Here is a 25,852-nt window from a genome sequence, read left to right as displayed (position 1 = left end):
GAGAGAGAGAAAGAAGAAAGAAAGAAAGAAAGAAAGAAAGAAAGAAAGAAAGAAAGAAAGAAAACCACAGAGAAAATCCAGTGGACTTTAAAGACGCCTCATAAAGTAAACTTCCCCAGCATAACAAATCATGTGGAGTACTGAGCAAAGAAAAAAATTCAAATTAAAAGGGGATATATCCTGAGTAAATGTTGCAGTGAAGAGAGCATTACCCCTGGACAGAATTGCTATCGTTACTTTCAATCCCTGTCATCTAAATAGTAGAAAGAAACATGTCCTTTGTATAGACTAACACCAGGTCAGAAGAAACACTGCACACTGAATTCACACCTCACTACATAGACACATGGACTAGCATTGAAGGGTTGGTTTCTGCTCCTTTGAACTGAACTTCTCTACCAGTCCCTTAATATCTGAAGTCTCTTTTTATATGCACTAAGATGAAATGATGTTTTCCACACTTACACAGAGCCCAGGATATCTATGCAGGGCACTCTCAAAATTCCACTTGTTTCAGAGTCTCCCAAATAAAATCTCAGCTATAAATTGGGACCTGGAAATACACACAGTTGGCAGACTTCGTATGACAACAGACAAGCAGATGCTTTTGAAAACAGATCTGCACCCAATGACTTCATTAAGTGAGGAATGTGATACTGTGAAGATGCAAACAAAACACAATTATAAAGGGTTTGCAGGGGCTGGAGTGATTTGGGGAGGATAAGAGTGATGCAAGGATGGAGAGACAGCTCATGGTCAACGGTGCTTGCTGCTCTTGTGGTGGACAGAATTTGGTTTCCAGCACCCATATCAGGAGGCTTACATCTGCCTGCAATTCCAGATCCAGGGTATCTGATATCCTCTTCTAACCTCCAAGAGCATTCCAGAATACACACACACATACACACACACACACACACACACAGAGAGAGAGAGAGAGAGAGAGAGAGAGAGAGAGAGAGAGATAAATCTTTTAAAAGGTCAAAAACTAAAATTTAATTTTAATTTTAATTTTCAAAACAGCATGCAACACAACACCAAAAAGTACAAGCTTCCATCACAGACACCCAACATTTTTAAAAATTATTTATTTTTAACGTTTATGGGTATTTTGCCTCCATGTGTCTGTCTACCGAATTCATGCAATGTCCACAGAGGCCAGAGATGGTGTTGGATACCCTAGAGCTAGACCACATGGTTGTAGGGACTCAAACCCAGGTCCTTTTCAATAGCAGCCAGCATCCTTGACCATGAGCCTTCTCTTGGCCCTTGTGCAACCTTTGTAAAAAGAAACTGAAAAGCAAGGAAATAACTTGCTCTTCAGACTTACATTTTTCAAATATCTCCTTTATTTATACCTTTGCCATAGGCCAACTTCCCTCTGCTATATTTGGTTAAAAGAATGAAGGGTTTAAGAGCCAAGAATGTTCTTAAAAGTTGTCTAGTTTAAGACCCTCAAAGGTGAGAAGGCTAAAACAGAGAAGAAACTACCCAGGAACAGTAAATCAACTTCAGGGCCAAAATTAGACTCAATAAACTCTGTTCAAGTACTCTACACTATAAAACAAACCCCAGTCAGACAGGATAAAAAATTTAAACGACTTTGGAGAGTCAAGGCTTTGTAGCTTTAAAACAACATAAAAATACATGGATTCCTGGTATAGACAAAGGACCTCTCATTTGGCCCCACCTCCTGCCTGCTCCGGTACAAAGTGGGTCTGTGTCTATCAGTGCATTTTTCAAACTATGCCAGGTAACCACTTTTCGTCCAAACTCACAATGTCCCTTTAGTTCACAGGGTAGGTCCTGAAGTGGAGGACTAATGCAGGAAGTCTCAGAGAGAAAGTACTGAGAGGCAGGGGCTGGCCAGAGCTGAGACTCAGAGATGTGCTGGTGAAAGGGCAGAAGCAGGTGAGAGCAGAGACTAAGTAAGTGTCCCTCTTACAGAGACCACGATGGCTAGAAGCTCAGTTTTGTATTGTATCCCTGCTATTAGACATAGGCTATCTTTTAGAATAAATTGCAGGTTGCCTACTGAAACTTCTTGTTCCAACTGCCGCCTGCCCTCTCCTCCCCAGAAAGCCACTGTCCTGATTTCAACACACACACACACACACACACACACACACACACACACACACACACACACAAATCATCCCTGAGACATGACAAGTGGATCTTAAAATGCTCGAAAAATTGCTAAGTAATGAATGGCTTCCACTTTGTTAGTAGCTGAGGTAGGCCCAGCCTGAGGGGCAGCTTCAGGTCCCCTCCCTAGACCTCACCCCAGGGCTGCCTTCATAAATCTGATCTCCAACTGTAACTGCTTTGGCTTAGTTCCCTGGGTGTGGATTTTCTTGATTCAAATGCACTCTGCAGCCCGCCAAGTTCTTGGGAGAGTTTCCTCCTCTTGCCAGGCACTGGCTGGGAGCTAAAAAGTCAACTCTGGCTTTCCAGATTTTTTTATCCTTCCCAACGGAAGAAATCAAGAAGCAGAGAGCAGAAAGGCTCTATTCCCTCCAATCAGCATGGGGTCCTGAGTTGCCAAGCCTAGAGTTGGAGTAAGAAAATCCCAGCACAGTGACAGCCCCATGCTACCCAGGGACCAGCAGGGTGAGGGGCAGGGATCTAAAGGCAGGCTACTCAGAAGCCGGTGCAGCGTGTTCCTCCACCCCCACACCCACACCCCCACACACCCCCACACACCCCCACACCCCCACCCCCAGTCTCCCTGCGGGGCGCTTCAGCTCACTAGGCAAGGACAATACCAATACATTGAAGAACCGCAGCAGTGGTCCACCTCAGACCAACTGCGCCCAGCACACACCATGCTTGGCTCATATCACCGAAACACCAGTGTCCAATGTGCACCCAAAGCAGGGGCCAGGACTGGATGGACAAAACCTGGGTCGACAAGCTATGGGACACGGGAAAGACACGCACACGCTAGCGCGGGGAACCAGGATCCCACGCGTGCGGGTCTACTATGTCACTCTCAATGACACACGAAGAATCAGCCTTATCAGTACAGGGACAGAAACAGCCTTCCCCAACGGCAAGTTTCCCCACTCTCTAAGTCCACGTAATTACCCCCGGAGCCACTTATACCACTTAGATGACTAGGAAGGAGAGGCGTCGCACAAGGGTCCCTTCTCAAGTCCCTCTCAGTGACAGTCAATCAGCTACACAATAATGGAGGGCTGAAAGAGCCCACTCGTAGGGTGACCAGGACCTGGAGGCGCAGATCCCTGGGTGCCACTCCTCAGCAAGACAATGACAGAGCGCACCGACTCCCTGACTCTCAAGGGCTCAGGTCCATCTGGGCCGGTCCCCTCCGAAGCGCAAAGCGGTGGCCACAACCCCCAGCAGCACACGCCGTGACCCGCTTGACCGACCACAGAGCCAGGGACCACAGTGCAGCCTAGTGACTGCCCTGAGAGTCCGAAGATTTGGTCTGCCTTTGGGTCTCCGATGTAAGGAAGGATCTTCGCCCAGTCCCTGGAAAACCACCCCTGCCCGCCGACCCTACCCAGCCTTGTCTGAGGACCCTTGCAGGGCCTCGGGGACCCTACATAGCCCTGGGGACTCTGTCCTGTCCAGGGACCCTACCTAGCCCTATCTAGTCCTGCATAGGGACCCTGCCTTGCCGGGGATGCTGCCCTGTCAGGAGTCCCTGGTCAGCCCTGTCTAGCAACCTGGAGGGCCTCGGGGACCGTATCCTGCCGTGGAGACCCTGCCCAGCCCTGTCTAGGGACCCTGCCCGGCCTGGGGCACCCTGCCTGGAGACCTTGCCGAGGGAAACCCTGAGACACCTGGCCCCTCTCGGGTTCAAAGCCGCCGCCTCCTCACCTTTGAATCTAGGTGCTCGTGCGCTCAGGACAGCCGAAAGGAGCGCAGCCCGCGGAGAGCCGGCTGCCTCAACAATGGAGCCCGGGGCGGGGCCCTGCGCTGCTTAGTGATCGCCTCCCGGTAGGAGCCGGGCTCAGAGACAGCGGGTGTGAGCTGTGGCCAGAGGACTCTGCGCAGGCGCGCCAGGCCCCGCCCACCGCCAGAGCCCCGCCCCAGGAGACTTTAGGACACGCCCTCTAGCCAATGGCGAGGGAGCTACTCAAAGGAGGCGGAGCCTGGAGGAACAAAGAGAGGTTGGGCGGGGCCGCGGGTCGTGGCCAGCGTCTAGGACCCTTTGCTGACCTGATTTCGCCGCTGGGCTCAGCGCCCACGTGGACTCATCTCGGCTGCTTTTAATGCTCATCCCAAACCTAGAATCCTGGTTTCTAAAGCTGAGAGCCAGACACAGGCCTGCTAGACAGAAAGAGAAACTGAGGCTCAAGGAGCAAGATCTTCTGCCATCCCTAGTATGATCCTCATAGCCTTGTCCGTCTTCTGATCACTCAGCAAACATTTCGAAGAGTGTCGATATCGTTGAAAGTAGAAAGAAAGAGAACTTGGGCCCTCCCTTTAGGAGCTGTGCCAAGCAGGTCCGTTTCTCTGCCACACTTCAAGAGCCCAGTGTTAATCTTCCTTTCCTTCAGAGCTTTGGTTTTTCCAATCCCTAGCCAGGCATGACCCCTCTCCACCTACCATTCCTAATTATCCGGTCTTTAAAACCCGCGCAAGCCTTAAAGGATTCTTCTGGAAAGTATCCCTACAACATCGTGAGTTTACCTCTACCTCACAATCTGCCTCTCCTCCCCTCCAGGATTTCCTCTCTGCCTCTATCCCAGGGCTGGAGCCAGCGTCCTTCTCTTGGTAGGGATATACTGACTAGGAACCCCTCCCACATACATGGTCACTTCAGGATCCAATCCAGCCAGCAGTGACCTCCATCAGACTCCAGTTGAACTGTACAAAAATCACAAACCACTTACTGCCAAAACAGCTTCCGGAGACAGTCCAGCCTGACCCTCTCTCTCCTTGGTGAGCTGCCTCAACACACTGGAGTCCTGGCAGACCCTCAATCCTCCCATCACACTCCACCAACCAACAGGTGATCTGCTTGCTCAGGCATTTGGGCCTTTTAGTACAAACCCTTCTGAGAGAAGAAAAGTTATCCTCAGGGATGGGTTTGATTAGTGTGGTGGTAAGCGCTAATTGTCACCTTAATGGGACAACCTATGAAGGGTTATTTCATCTCTGAGGTTACCTGTACAGAGAAATTACCTAGATTTGGTTGAAGCAGGAAGACTGACACTAAATATGAGTAGCACCACTCACTGGGCTTGGGTCCTGCTCTGTATAAAAAGGGGAGCTCTAGCTGAGCTCATGTGTTCACTGGCCTCTGCTTCTTGATGGTAGGTGTTATGCTACCAGCTCCTGCCTCTGTGACTTCCCACAATGATAGGCTGACACCTCCAGCTGTGGACCAAAACATAACTATCTTTCTTAGATTGCTTTTGTCTGGGTATTTTGTCACAGCACCAGAAAAATAACTAAGACACTTGGGGACACCCTCCTGCTATAAGGGCCTGGGTTGGGACAGAGTAGCAAAGTGCTGGATTGTTATGCCAGCGGGCATGGGGGGGTTGGAGATAAAGGGAGTCAAGGAAGAGGAGGGCAGGGTGGCAGTGAGGACAAGAGAGGTGGCTATTATAGCCTGGAACATTTTAAGAGCAGTAATGTCTATGGCCAGTCAACCCAGTCTGTCATCAAGAGGTCACCTTTCCTCCAGTGGCTTCAGGCCTGCTTTGTGTGAGCTGACAGGAGTCCAGAGAAGACTTGGAGATGGCTGGCTCAAGCCGGAGTCAAGAAAGGGTCAGCTATAAAGGAGTCCTCTAGAATGTCACACTTCTGTCTGAAGTTCAAGCAATGCAACCCAAGTTTTAGAGTTAGCTTTTTCTAAGATGATAGATGTGGTTGACATCTGCATAGATTTCTGGCAAGCTCACTCCACAGCAGTAAAATGTAGATGTGGACAGTGCCCAGGCTCCAAATATAAGTGCAGATATTTCCTTCTAGAGTGGATCACAGCTCATGCAAAATGCCTTTACTTGTTTCTTTTTGAGCCCTCTGTACTGACTCTGGTCTGTGCTGTACTGAGGGGTGGGGTGGGGGGCATGAATCTCTGTCCTGGCTCTGGCAACAGGTCACCTCTTTCTCCATGCTCAGGCTTCCTCTTTCACAACCTGAGAAATGGACAAAAAGGTCTCTTCCCATGCATGTTTGAGGACCATGATGATTTCAGTTAAACTCTCCATCCTTCCTCCATTAAGCTCTTCATCCCTCAAAACACACATTTGGCCAAGGTTGACCTGGAATTAGTGGGTAAGGTATGTTTTTCTGACCAGTACACAAACACTTGTGCTAACTAAAAGTTTACTTTTGGCTATTTCCCACCACCCACCCCTAATGATGGCCACACCACATGCACCTATCTGTGTCAATGACTTTGACCCTTGTGAGGGCAAGGCTTAGAGCTCCCAAGTCCTAACTTGAATCCCATGACATACAGCTCACCATCCTCCTGCCTCAGTCTCTTGTATGTTGGGTCTGGCCAACACAATTTCTTTTTTGTTTTTTGATTTTTGTTTCTGTTTTTGTTTTTTGAAGGGGGTTCTCAAACTGGCTTTGAACTTGTAATTATCAGGGATAACCTTGAACTCCCAATCCTTCTACCTTAGCCTCCCAAGAGTCAGGATTAGAGGTGATAGAGGTGTGAGCAACCATGCCCAGTTTAGTTTCTTGAAGATAGCATTGTCAGTCCATATTCTTTTCAGATTCCAATGCAATGTATATTGTCTTTCTCTAATTACATTTCATATGAAACAACCCCAAGTCCAAGAGGACTCCTGAGATTGCTAGAAAAACCATGACATCATGCTTCAGTGCTCCCAGGAACAATGCAACAAATGGCTATTTGGCTAACTCAAGCAGTATGTGTGTACTGTGTTCATTTATTCAATTTCACTTCCATTTTTAGAGTTTAATGATTTCCCCAGGGGCTAGAGAGATGGCTCAGTGGTTAAGAATGCTTACTGTTCTAACAGAGGATCAGACTTCAGTTGAGGCAGCTTACAAACATCTGTAACTCCAGCTCAATGATTCTCAACCTTCCTAATGTTTCGACCCATTAATATAATTCCTTATGTAAAGTGACACCCAACCATAAAATTATTTCATTGCTGCTTCATAACTGTAATTTTTGCTACTGTTGTGGATCTTAATGTAAATATCTGATATACAAGGTTTCTGATGTGTGATCACTAAAGGGGTCAAGACCCACAAGTTGAGAACCATTGCTCCAGTTCCAAGAGCTCCAACACCCCCCATGAGCACCTGCACAGATACACACAGAAACAAAAGCTTTCCCCCACAATACAACTTTCCCCCACAATACAAAAAGAGACCTTTTTGTCCATTTCTCAGGTTGTGAAAGAGGAAGCCTGAGCATGAAGGAGAAAGAGGTGACCTGTTGCCAGAGCCAGGACAGAGATTCATGCCCCCCACCCCACCCCTCAGTACAGCACAGACCAGAGTCAGTACAGAGGGCTCAAAAAGAAACAAGTAAAGGATAGATAATACAACAGTCTATAAAGACATTTATGAGATATATCTTACTTGTAATCCCAACATTGAGGAAGCAGAAGCATAAGGATTCCCAGTGCTCATTGGTCAACTGACCTAGTCTAAGCCAGGCGGTAGTGGCACACGCCTTTAATCCCAGCACTTGGGAGGCAGAGGCAGGCAGATCTCTGTGAGTTTGAGACCAACCTGGTCTACAAGACCTAGTTCCAGGACAGGCTCCAAAGCTACACAGGGAAACCCTGTCTTGAAAAACCAAAGCAATTGAGCCCCAGGATAATGAGGGACCTTGTCTCAACAAGAACAAAAACAAAGGAAAGGATGCAGAGAGATGATGAAATGGTTAGAACACTGGCTGCTTGCTCTTGCAGATGACCCAGGTTTGGTTACCAGCACCCACATAGCTGTTCATAACCACCTGTAACTCCAGTGCCATGTGATCAGTGCCTTTTCTGACATCCACAGGCACCAAGTGCCAGGCACCAGGCATCAAGCACCAGGCATCAGGCACCAGGCATGCACATGCTGCAAAGATATATGCAGACAAAACACTGACACAAATAAAAGTAAATAATTTTTTTAAGAAAAATATCAAGCAGTGATACCCAAAGTTGACCTCTGGCCTCCACACATGCACAGCCACACCACACTTGCACATGTGTGCATGATAAACACAACATCTCATTTTGGGGGGCATTAGCAGGTCTTCAGCTCAGGAAGCAAAGCTTCTGGAAGGATCCACAACTGATGTAATTTGTCTGTACCTGAATAAGCATAATCAATCAGGGGGTTTCCTTCACCTCTGAAGAGGCAGTCAGGAAACATTAATAATCAATAGAGCTGACCCATTCTGGGATCAGGATACACCCAGAGCAGCTCTTAGGGATGAGAGTACTGCCCGAGAGGCTCAGAGTGAAGACAGGGTCAGCAGCTCTGGAAGGAGGCAGGGAAGGATGAGGCTGGAGTCAAGACCAGGGTGCTAGCCACCGGGCAGAGGGTGGCGGTAAGGAGCCTCAGAAACGCTTGGTGTCCTTTGGGACTGGGGTCAACTCAGGTCTTTAAAAAATCACATGACAAAGCAGGCTCAGGACCCCATGGCAGGGCTTTCTGGAAGAAATGTCATTTGCCACCGAGAACATAGACACCACCCTTGTTATGTGAGTCCATCTGTCCCTACAACTGCAATCCAGAATCCAGCCTCACCGAAGTCACCTACTGATAGGAAGTGAGGACTCCTCCTCATTCATCTTGGAAGATGTGGCCTTGCAGGACATGTCCAGCCCCACCTACTACCTGCTACCCAGGCAAAAGTGGGTCTTCTCTAGCAGGTGACATAAAGATCCAGCAACCATAGCCAGCTTAAGGGTGGCCCACAGGACAGGCTCTGCTCAGGAGGGTCAGGCATCTCTCCAACACACTCAGCTATGTACCCCTGAGTGTGTGCTTGGTGCCTTTCTTGTGTCACTATAAGGACCCCATTTCCCCTGAGAGGGAATGAGAAGGAGATAAACCACACAGCATGACAGCTAGGCCAGGTCATATCCTGGTCCTGGAGACACAGACTTTACGTGAACTAACAGGCTCACCAAGTTCTACCCAGGTGGGAATGGGGTCCAGCTTTGAGGTGAGGATGGGTGGCCATCTTAGAAGACTGTTCTGTGCTAAAACAACTAGGCCACATCCTCTAGCTCCATGTTTCCAGCTTGGTACTGGACATGGAGATACATCTTAGTTTGATTTTCTATTTTTATGATAAAAGCCCATGACTATAAACAACTTGGGGAGAAAAGAGCTTATTGGCTTATATGTTCTGATCACAATCCCTCACTGGGAGTCAGAAACTTGGAGGCAAGAACTAAAGCACAGAACATGGAGGAAGGTGCTTACTGGCTTGTTCACCATAGCTTGTTCAGTTAAATCTTTTATGAGCTCCAGGACCACCTATCTAGGGGGGGTACCACCCACAGTGGTCGATCAATAATCAAGAAAATTCACAATAGGGTTGCCTACATGCCAGTTGTATGGAGGCATTTTCTCAGTTGAGGTTTCTTCTTTCTAGAATGACTACCTTGTGTCAGCTTGACAAAAACTAGCCATCACTGGGTGCAATGGGATCCCGGCAGGCATTGTCCCTGGTTCATCCTCCACCTCAGTGTGTCCTTTCCCTGCTGGCTCAACAGCAGCAGGCTCTGTGAGGAGCACAGACAGGCCAAACACTCAGGATTGCCCCTGGCTTGTGGTTTGGCTCTCCTAGCTTCTCCAGTTCTACATCCTTACCTACTCCACTCCTCCTTTCATGACCACCCTCTCTCCAGCATGGCCTCTGCAACTCATGGCTACTGGGCCGGACAACCCTTGTTCTTGGGGCCCCCTGTCATCTGAGGGAAGGTCTGCCTGGGTGGACAGATCTCAATGTTTAACAAAGCATCATGGCACTGGGTCACCAGGGAGTCCTCTCTGAGATGGCTCAGGGTCCAAACAAGGTCCCATCTCTCCTCTGAAGGACAGGAGGTCACAATACCAACCATATAGACCCAGTGCCTATATGGGTCCTGGATGTGGTAGGGTTTTGAAACATCTGGGCCATTCTATTCAAAATAGGTTTGTACAGAGGACAAGTGGACAGTCATCCCACAGGAGAGGACTGGGCTAGTTCTAATGAGGACTAATATAGCCACTGGCACACTGACACTATGGGAAAGAGAACTTGTACTATCTCAGCTGTGGATACATCACGATCTCCTGTATCTCTGGCTCTCTCCCCTTCTTGGACACAGACTTCTGAGCTTCCAGAAGCCCTCCATTTGTGGGAGTTATGTGATCAGCTCTGGACAATGAGTTGTGACTAGAGACAACAAGTATCTAAGACTTGCTAAGACTTTCTGTGAACCTCCCATGTTCTCTCTGTGTTCTGGTGGTATATGGAGCTCTGTGCTCAGATTTAAGAGGTTTGCCATGGGCAGCTGCCCTGGGTAGAAGGCAGAAAGGTGACTATGCAGGCTCTGATGTCTACCTGTTTCATCTGTCCTGGGGATTTCCAACATAGGTCCTGACTGGTGCCAATTGGGAAGGCTGTTGCTAGGCAGACTTGGCCTCAGACCTCAGGTATGACAGTATGACATTGTGAAATATATATTTTGTTTTGTCTGTTTCCTTGGATTCTTGGATTTGTTGTTGTTTTGTTTGTTGAGATAGGGTTTCTCTCTGTATAATAGCCCTGGCTGTCCTTGAACTCATTCTGTAGACCAGGCCAATGTCGAACTCACAGAGATCCTCCTGCCTCTGCATCCCAAGTGATGGGATTAAAGGTGTGCACCGCCACTGCCCAGAGAATCTTGGATTTTTTGAGGTTTATGAGTCTGACTGATGGTTGAAGGCTACTGGCCAGCTTCAACATAGGGTCAGTCACTGAAGAAAAGCAAGAGATGGTAAGAGGCTCAGGACTTCTAACCCATTCCCAGGGAAGAGAGTGGCAGTCATGTGCTGTCCCACATGGCTATGATGTAATCAGCAGTGTGTAGGTAGCAAAGCCACAAAACCAAAAGGGACCAAGTATGGAAGCTGCCAACCAGCTGAGCCCAAAGAAGTACCCAGAGGTAGCACCCCTTGCCCTGTCCCTCTCCTCAGCTATGCACTGACCTGGACAAGGCCCCTGACAGTGAACCAGTGATGCAAACAAGTTCCTGAGTCCATGGTACCTCCACAGTGAACAAGTTAAAGGGTCATGGGAAGGGAGGGGTCATGGGAAGCCAGCCTGTGAGACAGAAGCAAGGAAAGCTGACTGGAATTCCCATTGGTATGGGACAGAGCTCTCAGTTCATGGAACAATGTTGGAACTAAATTGGATCAGGGTCACCCAGTAAATATCTCCTGCAGGGCCTGGGAGGCTGATGGATTTTTGATAGTGGTGAGGAAGCCCTCTGTGCTTTCTGGTGAGCAGAGGTCATGGGGTTATAGTCTGCCAACTGTTGCCAGGACAAGTATGTTTTTGCTTTGCCTTCGCAGGGAGGTAGTGTCTCACATAGTCCAGACTGGCCTTGAACTCCTTTCTGACCTTGCTGCCTGGCATCACTAGCACGTATTCTCATGTCTGGGTGCGTTGTAAGAGGACCCCCTTGCTAAAGAATGAAGGCCTCATAGCTCATCCTCACATTTGGGATAGACAGTACACTATGGATGCTGTCGAAGGACAAGCTGTGCAAATTTTTACTGCTAAGCATGAACGGCAGGAGCTCTGGCCCAAGTAAGAGCAATAGCAACTATGAATCCTCTGGAGCTGCCCATCCACAAACAACACATGGCTCCTCAACTTCACACTGATTGTCATTTAAAATTAAGCCACAATGGTCATATTTCATACTGGTAGGTGGTAGGGAAGATGGCATGGCTCTAGAACACTCCCATCATCACATAGGGCAATGGAGACCATGCTGGTCTAGCAGTACCACTCCTTGTGACTGTTTAGAGTGGGCACAGGATGTGGCTAGGTGCAAACCTGATCATAAAATACCCTGGGAGTGTCCTTATGTGCATCGGGCTAGTGATGTGCAAGTCTGCCCCTGCGGGCTTAGAGCCAGACGGAAGGCTACAGTCAGTGAACTGATGAAGTGTCTCCAGAGTGGTGGGAGATCCAAAAAGTGCTCACTCTGCAAAAATGAGGGCCTATGAGGGCCTATGTTTCATCCCATCACCCACATAAAAAAAACAACAAACAAAAAAATCAGGAATGGCAGTATCCTGTAATCCCAGCACTGGGGAGAGCAGGGACCAGAGGATCCCCAATGCTCACTAGCCAGCCACTGTAGCCAGCCAAGTAAGCCCCAGGTCCTGGTGAGAGACCTTGTCTCAAAAAATAAGGTGGAAAACTCAGACCCTGATCAAGAGCCCATGTCTGGGGAGGTCACAGGCCCATGAGAACCTGCTGCTGTTGCTCTGTGAAATGGCATGGCATCAAGCTTCCTTCTCAATAGTTGTGTTTATACCCATAGATTAGTACAGCTCTTAGCCTGCATCAGAGAAGCTCTTCTTTGTAGTGGGCTACAATTAATGCAGAGACTCAGTACTGACTGAAGTACTAAGAATAAGTACTGTTGAGTTCTCAGCCATAAATGATTCATTAATATGGCCTCCTCTAAGGCTCTGGGAACATTGTGGAGGAGAGAGCAGAGAGAGAAGAGAAGAGAGAGAGAGAGAGAGAGAGAGAGAGAGAGAGAGAGAGAGAGAGAGAGAGAGAGAGAGACCATAGGATGGGGAGGAGTGCTAAGAAAAGCTGTCTTCTGGACATGTCGTAGCTGCTACACACATAGGCTCATGGTAGCACTGACTGTGTAAGATTTACAGAAGTCTGAGTCCATCAACATTCCAGCATGGATGGGGAGGTGTTCTTAATGTGCCACCACTTCCTGAGTAGCTAGAGGCAGTTAGTGGTTGCTCTCTGTGTGTGTGTGTGTGTGTGTGTGTGTGTGTGTGTGTGTGTGTGTGTGTGTGTGTGTGTGTGATATTCCTCAGTGGTGTAGCCACTGGCGAGCTGCTCCCACTCGAGTAAACCCCCCACCCCACATACACACACATTCCCATCAATGAAGTGGGCAATGCAAGCAACATTAATTAAATGCAACAGAGCACACACACAAAGAACCAGAAAGATGGGTCAACTAGTAAGAGCACTTCCCACTGAGTTCAATGACCTGAAGTCAATCTCAGGAACCCCCAGTTGGAAAGAGACAACTCCCCCAAGTTGTCCTTTGATCTCCACACCTGCACTGTAGTGTATGCTCCTCCTACAGCACACATTTTATATTAAAACATTAATTCATTAAAATTTTAATCAAATTAATTTTAATTTAAAATAATTTATTTACTATTAATTAATATTAATAATCAAAATTAATTTTATATAAAAACATGAAAGTCAGAGGGGGACTTAGTGGAGGAAAGTAGAGAGTTGGCAGGAAGGGAAGGACATGAGAAGACAGTGGGAAACATATAAATGTGTGTGTGTGAAACTGAGAAGTTATAAATACAATTTCTAAAAATAATAAGGTAGGGAGAAACCAAGGAAGACACCCAACATCAACCTCTGGTCTCCACAATCAAAATGCATCTGTGCGTTCACACACACACACACACACACACACACACACACACACACACACACACACACACACACACAGAGAGAGAGAGAGAGAGAGAGAGAGAGAGAGAGAGAGAGAGAGAGAGACTGTGGGACACACAGAGGGGTATGAGGAAGGTACTTGAGGAATCTGGAGACTTTGAGTCAGCAAAGAGTCATATGGGAACTGTTTCTGAGAGGACTTGGGAGGGAAGAGCAGGACTCTCCTGGGATGAAAACCAGTATGCAAGACAAGGTCATGATGCTACCCAGCGAGTACAGGATGAGCAGACTGTGACATTTAGCTGCTCAGGAGGGGCAGGAATGACCAGAGACACTGAGGCTGGAGTTATGGCTGCTAGTCATTTGGCACTACTGTGTTGCTGTTCAAGAGTTTCGCTGTTGGCTGTGGGGTGACAATAGGTCACTTGGGAAATGAGGAGTGAGTGGTAAGTATGGCCTGGACCACAATTCCTAAGACAAAAAGGCTTGTACCTGCACCCATGGTTCTTTATCATACTGCCATCACACTGTCCTTGGCTTTTGCAGAGACATCAGTGCCCAAGGAGAGACACAGACAATACTTGGAAGGTGGAATTGCCAAGACTCACTGAGGAAACAGAGAAAGCACCGGCTTCTTGCTTGAGTTAGCAGTAGACTGCAGTGCTGCTTAACACAGAAAGCATGGTGTGTGTGCTGGGTAGGCTTTGGGGAAAAACACTGAGTTCACCAGTTATTGGTATAAGATTAGAGAGTGTGACACATTTACCCAGGATGCTATCGGTCCTCCCCTGAAGATCCCTGGTGGACTTTTTTTTTTCCTTCCAGCCCTTTCCCCAGGCCTGTGTTCAGCCATTTCCACACACCAAAGCTTTCAGAACTATATGAAGTGGTTTGTAGCCTCAGAATCCTGAGATACTGTTTCATCTACCTGTTCTTCCCCTGCTATGCTGCCCAGACCTCCATCTTTCAAGACTGAGCCTGGGCACCTTCTCTAGAAAGGATGCCCTGACATGAGGGGGCACACTGGGGCCCTTTGGACCTTTACCACAGAGCATCAGTTAGCCCCCTCATGCTGACTCCCCAAAGCTGACCAAGTCAGGACTCTAGCCCTCATGGCCACCTCTAGATAGGGCAGGAGTCCCTCTCAGGTGGCCTGTCCTGCTCCACAAACACCCCTGCCCATGCCTCTGAAACCAAGCATGCTTGAACACATTTTGTCCTTTTACAAGTTACAGTGTGTCACTGTTTATTTTCCCAGGTGTCCCAGGAATAGGATATGACATGACACCTCGTCAGGGAGGAGGTGGGGGTTTCCAGTTGCGCAGGTCCGGACTGCTAAGTGGCAGGAAGCAGATTAAGTACCAGAAGTTCCCCTCCACAGCCCAGCCAGCCTGGTGAGAACTCCAGCACGAAACAAGAGTCAACGTGTCTGGGATGTGAGAAAGTGAGAAAGACAGCCCAGAGGAGGGGACAGTTAGAGTCAATCAGGACCGCAGTGTCCACACATCCTGTGACAGGCATGTTCTTTTGTATCTGTCACCAGGGCCCCAGTTAGCTCCCACTTCTTAACGCTCAGGTTGGAAGAGATGCCACCTCAGTGCCTATATCCCAGCTGCATGTAACAGCTGGCTCCTGAGCATGCGTGTTTTGTGTTGTGGGGGCTACAGTGACTGGTCAGGTTCCTGTGAGACTAAGCCACAGTGGGGAAACCTTTCTTCCAGGGCTTTGGCCATCAGGGGGAACTTTTCTCTTTGAGACTTAGGAAAAGAGACAGTGAGGAAAAAGGAGACAATACACTTCACATGTATTTACAAACGGCACTACTGAGCGAGTCTGTCTTTGAGGCGGTCTGTGTAACACATACAAAGGGGCAGGGACGAAGGGAAACAGATGGGCTCCTGTCTCTGAGGAACGCTGAGGACTGGAAGCACAGAGGCCTGCACGGTGGGGGTGTAAGGCGGAGGCGCTCCTCTTCTGAGGGACCGTAAAACTAAACTCTGCATATATGTCTTCTTATGTGTAAGGAAGCGATACTTTTTAATAAAATAAAAACTTCTGTGTAACTTGAAAGATATCATTTAGGCAACTAAGGGGGTGATCTGAAAGGGCACAGTATACACAGAGCACTAGTGAGGGGCACCCTGTCATGGCGACATTCATTCCCCAGAAAAGATCCATCTCAATTAGTCCCACTGCCTCTCAGACATGCGCCTGGCTTCCCTGTCTCAGCCTGCCTGCATACTGCTCATGCTCGGAGGAGCCTCACACTTACCACCCCTGCTGTGCCAGGGTCTGCCACTGACCAGCCTTTCACTGGCCTCCCAGATGCTTCTGGGCCCAAGTGCCTAGCACAGGTGTGGGCACACCAGGTGCACTGGGAAGGTGCTGGGCTGGCTGAATGCTCTGGCCCATCTCCTACAATAGCTGGCTGCAGCACTGCCCTGATGCCAAGTTGTGGCGGGAAGGAGTGGATCAAGCTGGCACCTGGCCCTAAACTACGGGCGGGAGCATCCTTGCTACACAAGGGATGATGCCAGCTGTATGTTCCTTGGAACCTGGCCCACCCTGCCTCCCATAGGCACCCCACCTGCCCCACTGACACAGAGAAGCAGAGCAAGGTGCAAGAGGGAGCTTTGGGGGGCAGTGGGGATCCTCAGCTCTGCCCCCCACAGCAGGCTCCTGGAAAGATGCTGGCAGCTATCAGAACAGCAGGGCTTTCTTCTTGAGATCATTCCTCTTCCACAGGGCCAGGCGGTCAAACTCCTCGATGTTCATCCCAAATACTTCTTGGAACTCCTCAGGTGACAGATGTCTCTTCAGACAAGGGAAAACAGGGCAGTCAGTGGTATTTGAAACCAGGCCCAAGAAGCTGCCTATGTTCTAAGAGACACGGGCTCCTCAACTGGACCCCATTTGTAATGGCAGTGCAAATACCTGGCCCCTTTGCCTACATTTTGTGTCTGTCCCTTGGGTCCAATTCCTACTTAATTCCATACATAGGCTTAACCATGCAAGGATACCTAGCCTGTTTCTGTCCCTTGAGGATGACCAGTGCAAAGATAAGAGTTGATTCTTCTCATTGTTTACAATGTCTCATGCCAGATAGAAAAGGAGCTTGAATGTCTCCAGTCCTTGCTCTCAACCTGCAGTCACCTTGAGTTCCAGGAATAACAGACTCACAGATCATCACCATGATGAAATCACACTCTCCCCCCAAACCCCAACATTGCCTCACAGGAACTTTCTTGTCCTTCAAGCAATTTCTGAACACCTGGTAGAACCAGAAGTGACACAGTGACCAACGAGGACTGAGTACTCTACATCCCTCTCATCCTGCTACGGTTATTTCTCTCTTTACGGCTAAATATCATGTCAGTGCCTGAGATGGCTGGAATGCTTGATTTCCATCTTCCCAAGGCAGCTGCAAATTGACCTTTGTCTCATTTCACCGCTTAACAGTTGTACTGGGGCCAGTGGCCAATCCTGGTCTACGGTGACTTCAGGCTCTGGGGCTTTTGCCCTAGAAATCTGCTTACAGCTTTGCAGCAACATGCCTGCCAGGCCAGCTCTCTGCTGAAGCAGGGCTGCTACTGAGGATGAGTGACCTTGTCATTGTGTCCAGAGGCCTCTTTGAAGTAAAAGAAATAAGCCTAAAGAACAGAGTCTTGGTAGGGACACACAGGGACTGGCATGGAGCTATCACAGCATCCTTGACTACTGACTCCCACTGACAAATCTTCCCTGTGGCCAAGTTCAATAAGCACGTCCTTTGACAGGACTCCTGCCTGCTTGGAGCCTTCTATAGATTCATTTAGACTGCCTCATTTACCACTTTAATTGTGATAGCAACTGCTCAGACAGTATATTGTGTTCTATTTCCATCTCTCAGCTAAGAAAGCCAAGGGGTAGTGTGCTGTTTAGTCTATTTGACACAAGCTGAAGTTATCTGAGAGGAGGGAACCTTAATTAAGAAAATTTCCTCATAAGATCAGGCTGTAGGCAAACCTGCAGGACATTTTCTTAATTAGAGAGTGATGGGGGAGGGCCCAGTCCACTGTGGTTGGTCCTATCCCTGTGCTGGTAGTCCTGGGTTCTTTAAGAAAGCAGGCCGAGCAAGCCATGCTGAGCAAGCCAGTAAACAGTACTCCTCCATGGCCTCTGTAGCTCCTGCCTCCAGGTTCCTGCCCTGCTTGAGTTCCTGTCCTGACTTCCTTTGATGATGAACAGGGATGTGGAAGCATAAGTCTAACCCTTTCCTCCCCAAGGGTGTTTCATCACAGCAACAAAAACCCTAAGATAAGTGGCCATGCAACAAAGAAGCCAAGCCAGGCCCAGGCCATAGCACAAACCCTCCCTCACCTTGGCTCTGACATGGGATCCGAAGCCAGGCATTCTGAGTCACTGAGCCAGCTGCTGAGTTGCGGTGTTCAAGGGTGTGGTCACCAGCACCTCTGTAGGCCTGAATGACTGAGATGCCTTCTAAGAAGCCATCTGAACATCTGTACCGTGCCCCTCCACCCTGAGGTTTTGGGCATGGATGGATGGAGTCAGTGCTGGTCAGCATTTAGTATTGGGCCCAGTTGTGACTATGTGTATGGGTTCTGGCCTTGTTCATGGTGGTCTGGGATAGTAAGAACAATCCTGACAGATCCCCATACTACCCACATTATGATGTAACCTGTCCCTTATCACACCTGGCCTGTTACTCTCACAGTTGCCTCACACAACAGACTCTGAGAAGCCACTTCTCAGCCAGGCTTGACAGTGCACACTTGTAATGCTAGCACTTGGGAAGTGCAGGCTGGAGGATCAGGAGTTCAATGCTGTCCTATAGTTTAAGGCCAGCCTGGGCTGACACCCTGTTTCACTACCCACACACCCTTCCAAGAAAATAGAAGAAAAGAAAAGAAACCACTTCTCGTTCATTGAGGCATACTCAAGTGACCTCAGGTACTCTCTCGGGCCTCTCCCTCCCTCTCAGATCACCAGGGAGACAGGGAGGAATCTGGGGATAGGATGAGGTAGCAGGAAGGCAAGAGGGGGTAGGTCTGGCTAGGATAACCTCCTGCCACCTCCTTCCCAAGCAGGGCCTCTTGACTGTTGTGTGGGAAAGAGACAAGCAGGTCCTCAACAAGGTGATAGAGTGAGGGATGACAGCTCTCCTGCCCTAAGCAGCCACCCAGAACAGTGATAGGGACTCCCACAGGTCTCCAAGTGCCCCACCTTCACTGAATTCTTCCCAAGGGTCAAACACAGAAACAAGCCAACTTTTGGACAGTGTGAAAACAAGATGCATTGCAGCATCATTCAACCCATAATGACATGAAACTCTAGGCCTCAAAAACATCAGGTCAAGTGTGAAGAGCCAAACATTGTGTGACTCCACTGAATGTAATGTCCAGAGCAGGCCTCAAAGGGACAGAAGTGTGTCAGCATTGCCAGGTGGGGCAGGAGGGGGTGGCTGAGGAAGGGTGTGGGGTTTCCTTCTGGGTGATGAAAATGTTCTGGACCCAGACAGTGATGATGATTGTGGAACTGGAAAAATGCTGATGCATGAGTTGCACATTTCAAAATAGTAAAAGCAGTGAATTTTGCCACAATTAAAAAATTGTTGGCAAAAAAGAGGACAGTTTCCATAACTTTGCAGCAAAGACCCTAAACTAAAGGTTGTTGTAATAATCAAGAATGAAAAATGGATGAGAGCTGGGTGTGGTAAACTGAGGCAGAAGGATTTGAGTTTGAGGACTAGCCTTGTCCACATAGACAGTTCAAGGCCAGCCTGGGCTATAGGAGATCTTGTCTCATAATGGACTAGAGAATTTGGTAATCTCTGAAAAAGCATAAATACAAATCCTATCACTGAATCTGTCATATGCTCTGAGTTTCAGAGCCCCAGCAGTGGGTGATCCGGAAGACGGACTGTATTCACACATGTACAGACATAGCCATACTCACAGCATCCAGCAAGCCTCCCTTAGGTGGAGGCCCTCACCCTGTGGACTCTCATAAGTTTGCAGACAGGAAAAGCATCTTGAGCTAGAAATGAACCATCTGCATGATAAGAACATCTGAGAAGTTCACTCCTAGACCACCAAAATTTAGAAGATACTGTGTTGTCTCACCAGAGCCCTTTGAGGCCTGCTCCCACTCTTCCAACTTATTCTAGGATACTCTCAGAGAGGCCAAGGGCACAATAGGAAAGGGTGCCTGATGGGGTGGGACGAGACCAGCTTAACAGGACCACCAGAGATGGAAGTGTTGAGGGAGGTGGCTTGAGGTATGGTCCCTGGTTTTGTTGGCTGTTGTTTGAGACAAGGCCTCACTATGCAATTCAGGCAGGCCTTGAACTTACTATGTAGTCTAGACTTCAAACTCCCATCATATTCTGTGTGATGCAGTTGTAAGTGAGAGCATGGAAGGGGCACACATGTGATGACTGGTATTGAGAAGGTACATTGATTAGCATGGTAGGGTGGCAGGAGTGAGTGCTTTCAGGGAAATACCTGAAGCCAGTGGCCCTAGCCCCCATCCCCAGCTGCTGATGGATTTGCTCATGATGAAGGGGGATAGGACTTGGATGTCCAAGTTCTATTGAGTTCCAGAGTGTGGGCAAGGGTCAGAGGAACCAGTGTCTGGCAGAGGATCTGTTGGTGTCTTCTGGTAGGTAGGACCTCTGGCTCTCTAGGTGCCCTCCCCAGCAGGAAGAACTATGGGGTGTAGTTGACTACAGGGGCCCACAAAGCTGTTTTAGCTCAGCTATTCTCTGGCCCCTGGCTCCTCAGGTGCTGGACAATGCCAAGGACTCAAAGCTTCTTTCATAGCTACAGGAAAGAAGACTTGCATGGCACCTTTCCAGAGAGTGGGCCTACTCATTCCTGGGGGACCTCATTGCATGGTGGGAAATCGTAGGGCCTTCAGCATCTTTCTCTCTGGGTCACCAGCAACATCTCACATGTCATTCTTCCAGAGGTGAAGCTGACTGAGTTGCGGTACCCAGGAGGGTACCTAAGGCCACAAAAGTCCAGCTAACTTGCATGACTCAGTTCCAGAAGCACAGCAGGTCTCTGCTTGTGGTGTTTGTTCTCCCTTCCTTCCTCAAGGAACATGTGTGTGACTGTTGTCCTTTAGCACTCCTTCTGCCACCTGCCTCTGCCCACTGCAGCTGGCATCCACCAGACCACTCCCCAGGTCTATCTGTCCTGCCACACAGTACTCAAGTACTTCTCCACCTGAATCAGGAAGGGTCTGGGGGTGGAGGGGCTCTGAACCCCCTCATGGACACCCCTGGCCATCAGGGTCCAAGGTGCTCTGTCCTCATCACACTGGATGGACAAGTTTGAACAGAGAAAGGACACTTGAACCTCAGGGTCCTCACTTCCCAGGTTCTGTCACCCTGGGCTTACTGCACCAGCAAGCACGTACACAGTTAGCCTCAGGTCATGTGAGGATCATCAGGGAAACCCCAGGCCCTCTGCAGCAGCCTCTTTCCAGTCAGTAGGCCCTGGTGGCTGATGGGAAGAGCTCAGAGCCCCAACCCAGTAACCACCCACCAATTGTTGAGTGACAGATCAACATGGCCACATAGTGTCAGTTGCAGGCAGGAGCCCCTTCAGCACCTCTCCCACGTTTCTTGATCTCTACATTGGATATACCAATTCTTCCAAGCCCCAGGGCTGGGGGTTTGGTCAAACATTGGCTCTATGCTACTGCAAAGGTGTTTTGTGGCCATGGTTAATATCAATTGCTGACTATGAGGAAATGGTTACCCTAGAAAATGTGGGTGGGCCTCAGTCAAGGGGTTGAAGGCTGCAAAGATCAAAGGAGAGGGAGTAAACCTGCCTCAGAGCTCAGCCTCTTGAGTCAGGACATCCCAGAAGAACCAGTCCCAGGATTTGTGAAGCTCCTCTCTGAGCATGTGCCTTGGCATGTGTTCTGCACCTGCACAAGCTTGTTTGTATATGTCTGTGTGTTTGTGTGCATGTGTGTGAATGCATGTATCTAAGGTCTGTGTGTCAGTCTTCATAATTGTGAAGAAGTTATAATAAGAAAAGCAATTTAAAGACAGGTTCGTTTGGCAGTTCATCTACATATTGTAATTGATCTAGAAGGCAGGCTAGCTGAGTGGCTCTGAGTGCTGAATCCCACCTCTGCCTCTTGGGAACCATGGTTCTGGAAGCCATCTGGATGCCTTGTGGTGCCGTGAAAGAAGTGTTAAAATATGCCATGTGCTTGGAATGGAGCCGACCACACAGGAGGGACAGTGGCACTCTCTGCACTGTTTAGCCATGTTCATGCTGTCTAAGTCTGCCACACGGCACTATGAAAGCACATTTCTCCCACAGCGGACTGCCTGGCCCTGCATCCATGTACAGGGTGACACTACTTCTTCCTGTTTTCAGCAATCATCATTTTGGACTACTTCCATGGCCCTTCTCCATGGCAAGCTTGGTATCTGCAGGGTTATCACTTAGTTTGGAGGATGGGGTGCACATGGGTGTCTACCTGCTGCTTAACACTGTAGATGCTCAACCTTGTCTACTGACATGTGAGAGACCAGGCCCAGAATGGTTAAGCTACTTGTCCATAGCCACACAGGCAGACATTACAGAGACCAGATTCACATCAGCTCACACTAACTCCAAGTGCTCAGCCCCTCCCATGACACTATTGGGGATGGCAGAAGACCATCTTGGAAGCAAAACAATGCCACCTTTGATGAACAGGGCAGGGCATGCAGGGAATAGCTCAGATTAGGACATGTCATCCCATCTGGGGCCAACAGAGATTCTATCCCTTGGACTGGGAACTCTGGGCCCAGAGGGTCTTCAGAATTTAAGCATTTAAACACACTGGGGGCTGGGTCCCTCTGGGAAGGAGGCCCTTGGTGTACTATGGCCAAGGGTTGAGATTTAGATCTTCCAGGACAAAGAGCTCTACATCTGAGGATGGAGACCTGGCTTTTGCTCCATGTATGGATGTTGTGTGATGCATCTGACTCCCTATGGATTCAAAGAGGACCTTCACAACTGGAACACAAGTCACTGACCTTCATCACACACTGTGCAGAACTGGGCACCTGTGTGGAACCTTTAACTGCTGCCAGGCTGTGCCCAAATGCCCTCACTATTGGTCCCAGTGCATGCTGTTCTTCTGGGAGACCACCACATCCCATCCTACCCAGTCTGACCACAGTCAAATCAGGAATACCCTGCCCACAGCGCAGTCTTCATGTTTAAGGTCTGTGACCTCCCAAACACTGCCTGAATTCATCTACATCTCACCTGCCATCATGCTACCCTATCCAAGCTACCATCATGCTTTCTAAATTACTCACACTGCCCCTAAACTCTCCCTCTGTATCCACTGCCAGCTAAACTCCACAACACAGCCACAGGGCATGTTGTAAACTGCAAGCCAAATCTTGTTACTGTCACCAGGCTAACAGCCAAACTGCATAGTGCAGTCCAGGGCCCTGTGAGGCATGCTCTATCCTTCCCTCTACCTGCTCAGGGCTAGTCTTGTAGGTCCACTTCCTCAAACAGCCCATGTTCCCTTCTGCTCCCTGGCCTTTGCACATGTAGTCTATTACCCAAACCCTCACACACTCAGGCACAGACATCCAAGTATGTTTACCACACCATCATTATCTATTCATTTGAAACAGAGAGGCCCAGGTTCCTGACCTTCAGAGCACTAATGCTGGTATGTTGTTATACACATTCATTTAGGATAATCAGTTGATGGACACCTCTCTACAGGGCAGAGCTCATGTCTGGTTTTGCTCAAAGACTTCCCTGGGGTCCCAGTCAGTGCCCATGTCTATGAATGCTTGGGACACTTGGCTATCAACTGTGACACTGAGTTTTGATGATAATAGTCATCCAGGGGATAAATCCTGCAGAGTTACAGAGGACACCATCTGCTGCTGTTCACATCCATACCCTCTTCCTGCACATAGCTAACTTCACTTCCCAGCCTGCCTTGCAGTAAGTGATGCCATGTGACAAGTTCAGCCAATGAGCCTGTGAGTGGCAATGCTATCCTTAGGACCCTTCAGGAAGCTAGGCTTCCTGTGCCTACTTGGCCAGGTGGGAGCAGAATGCCATGAGTTGTCACAGAAAAGGTCTGTATCAAACCTCAGGGGGAAAGTAGGTGTTGAGTTGAGTATACAGGGAACCTTCCTTACCCCAAAGACAACTTGGTTACTGCCAAAGTCACACAAGAGAGATTTGTGGAAGCTTGCCCACCCTGAAGAGATGGCACTGGGGGACTCCCAGGCTTTTCCACTACCCATTCCTCATCGTGGCTCTCTGAATCTTCACAAGTTATAACTTGGTTTCACTATAAAACTAAAGTTCTCTCCCATGACACAAACATGGGAGTTGAGGGGGGCCGTGTCTGGTCCTGCAAGAAAGCCCCACCACACCCCTTCCAGAGCCACATCCCTGTCTCCAAGCTGATGAGGAAGAAAGGATGGATGTGCCCCACTAGAAATTGTTCAAGTTCCTGAGGCTGGCTGAGCTTGAAGGGGAAGATAGCTGAGAGTCACACTCTTGGGTGTGTTCACCTGAATATGAGAAGTTTAATCCCCTCCCCAGGCTACAGCTGGCTTCAGCAGGCACACTCACAAGCAAAGCAAAGTCATTTGAGACACACCCCAGCCCTAAAGGGAAGCAGGAAGCCCCAGCAGGCTTTCAGGAGGCTGCAGGAGCTGCTACTGATGTCATCTGAGCTCTGAGCATCATCTAAGCATCATCCAAGCACCCTCAGTAACCCACAAGGACACACCTTTTAAAGAGCCAAGACACATGGCAAATAGGATTCTGACCCATGAGCTGCCAGTGGCCAGCAGTACCCCCCTTTAAACAGTAGCTGTGCTCTTGGTCATGACCCCACCATCAACAAGCCCAGCTTCAGCCAGAGGCCCAGACACCCCACTGTGGGCCATTGATGCCAATGTCGCATTTGACACTCAGGCAAAGACTTCTGGAGCTCAGTCTCCAAGACCATAGGCAGAGCCCTGTCCCTTGGTAGCCTCCAGCCTTTTCCTACCCTGCCAATCTCATACAGCATCCTAGCCAGCCCAGCTGATGTCCCTTCCCATGAATGATATACACATAAAAATACACAAAAATGCTTCGGTGACCTGTCCTCATTGCAGTGATCTCCAAGTATCTTGCTAACCAGAGGTCTGGCTCCATGGATCCTTGGCTGGTACAATGGATATGCACCATGTGGACTGGCTGTTCTGAGTGGCTACTTTTGGAGATTTTTCTGTTTTGCTATGCTGTGCTGTTCCCTCCCCAACCCTCCCTGCAGTAGACACTTGCCATCTGCCTGTTGCCCAACAGCCTCTTTCCATCTCAGATGGCAGGTCTCAGTTTCTTCCAGGAATGACCTGGGTCTCTCCAACTCAGGTGACACCAGCAGCCCCCTTAACTCCAGCTAAGCTGGTTGTCAGGTAGGACTGGATGGTTTAGGGGTGCGGTGGGGTGGAATAATGACCACTGAGAGGCTCAGTGTGGGTTGTATGAGCTTTTGAGGGGAGATGAAAGTCTCACTGTGTAAAGGAAGCATGCAAATACTGTTTGGTCCTTGATCCAGCCATTCCCGAAGGGGCCCTTCAGTTATGCGAATCCATTGGTTTACAGTATAAGTCACTATGGGTCAAGTATCCTTAGGTCTAAGGGAGTACCACCACCCCATGTAGCAGCCACAGTTGTGTATTCTGTGTCCTGCTGTCACCTCCCTGTGCAGTAGGACTACTATTTAACAGACCCCAGGGAAAGGGCTTGAAATGACCTCTGACAACACAATGACTCCCTTAAGCAGCTCTGGCTTTTTGTCCTAACTAGAGATGACTGAGGAAAGCCAGTACTCTGCTATGATATTGCCCCTGCCAGGGTCACATTCCACAGGCTCTGCACAGATACCCTTACTCACACTGCCCTGAGCTATTGCCTGTGAAAGTCCTGACAAACCTGAGCTTTGGACAAACCTGAGCTCATGCTGTATAACACAGACAGGACCTTCACACTCTGAACCCAAGAACAGTCCCTGTCAGGCCGATCTATCCCACCTTAGAGGCCACCTCTTTATGGATCTGTCTATTAGGTTTCTGCTCTACCCAACCTCCAAAGCCCCTCCAAAGTCTGTTTCTCTTATTCATGTTCCTGGCCACACAGGAAGCCGCTGCCCCCATGAGAAGGTTGGATGGGG

General features: G+C 49.0%; 2 protein-coding genes across 10 annotated transcripts in view; both read right to left on the bottom strand.

Annotated features, from left to right (window-relative positions):
- Positions 1 to 4,019, bottom strand: part of Afap1 (actin filament associated protein 1) — a 115,340-nt gene extending 111,321 nt beyond the window's left edge. For both annotated transcript variants that reach the window (XM_035453445.1, XM_027387103.2), the window contains exon 1: positions 3,850 to 4,019. The gene's annotated coding sequence lies outside the window, so the exon portion shown is untranslated. The remainder of the gene's footprint in view (positions 1 to 3,849) is intronic.
- Positions 4,020 to 14,862: 10,843 nt separating this feature from the next.
- The window catches only part of Ablim2 (actin binding LIM protein family member 2), an 89,988-nt gene continuing 78,998 nt past the window's right edge, over positions 14,863 to 25,852 (bottom strand). For all 8 annotated transcript variants that reach the window (XM_035452979.1, XM_035452986.1, XM_035452981.1 and 5 more), the window contains one exon: positions 14,863 to 16,447. In XM_035452979.1, coding sequence (XP_035308870.1) covers positions 16,334 to 16,447 — 114 coding nt within the window. In that variant the 3' untranslated portion in view covers positions 14,863 to 16,333. The remainder of the gene's footprint in view (positions 16,448 to 25,852) is intronic.

The sequence above is a fragment of the Cricetulus griseus genome (genome assembly GCF_003668045.3).
Source record: "Cricetulus griseus strain 17A/GY chromosome 1 unlocalized genomic scaffold, alternate assembly CriGri-PICRH-1.0 chr1_1, whole genome shotgun sequence".
Taxonomy (NCBI): domain Eukaryota; kingdom Metazoa; phylum Chordata; class Mammalia; order Rodentia; family Cricetidae; genus Cricetulus; species Cricetulus griseus.
The sequence above is the reverse complement of the archived record's forward strand: the minus strand, read 5'-3'. Positions and strand labels throughout refer to the sequence as shown.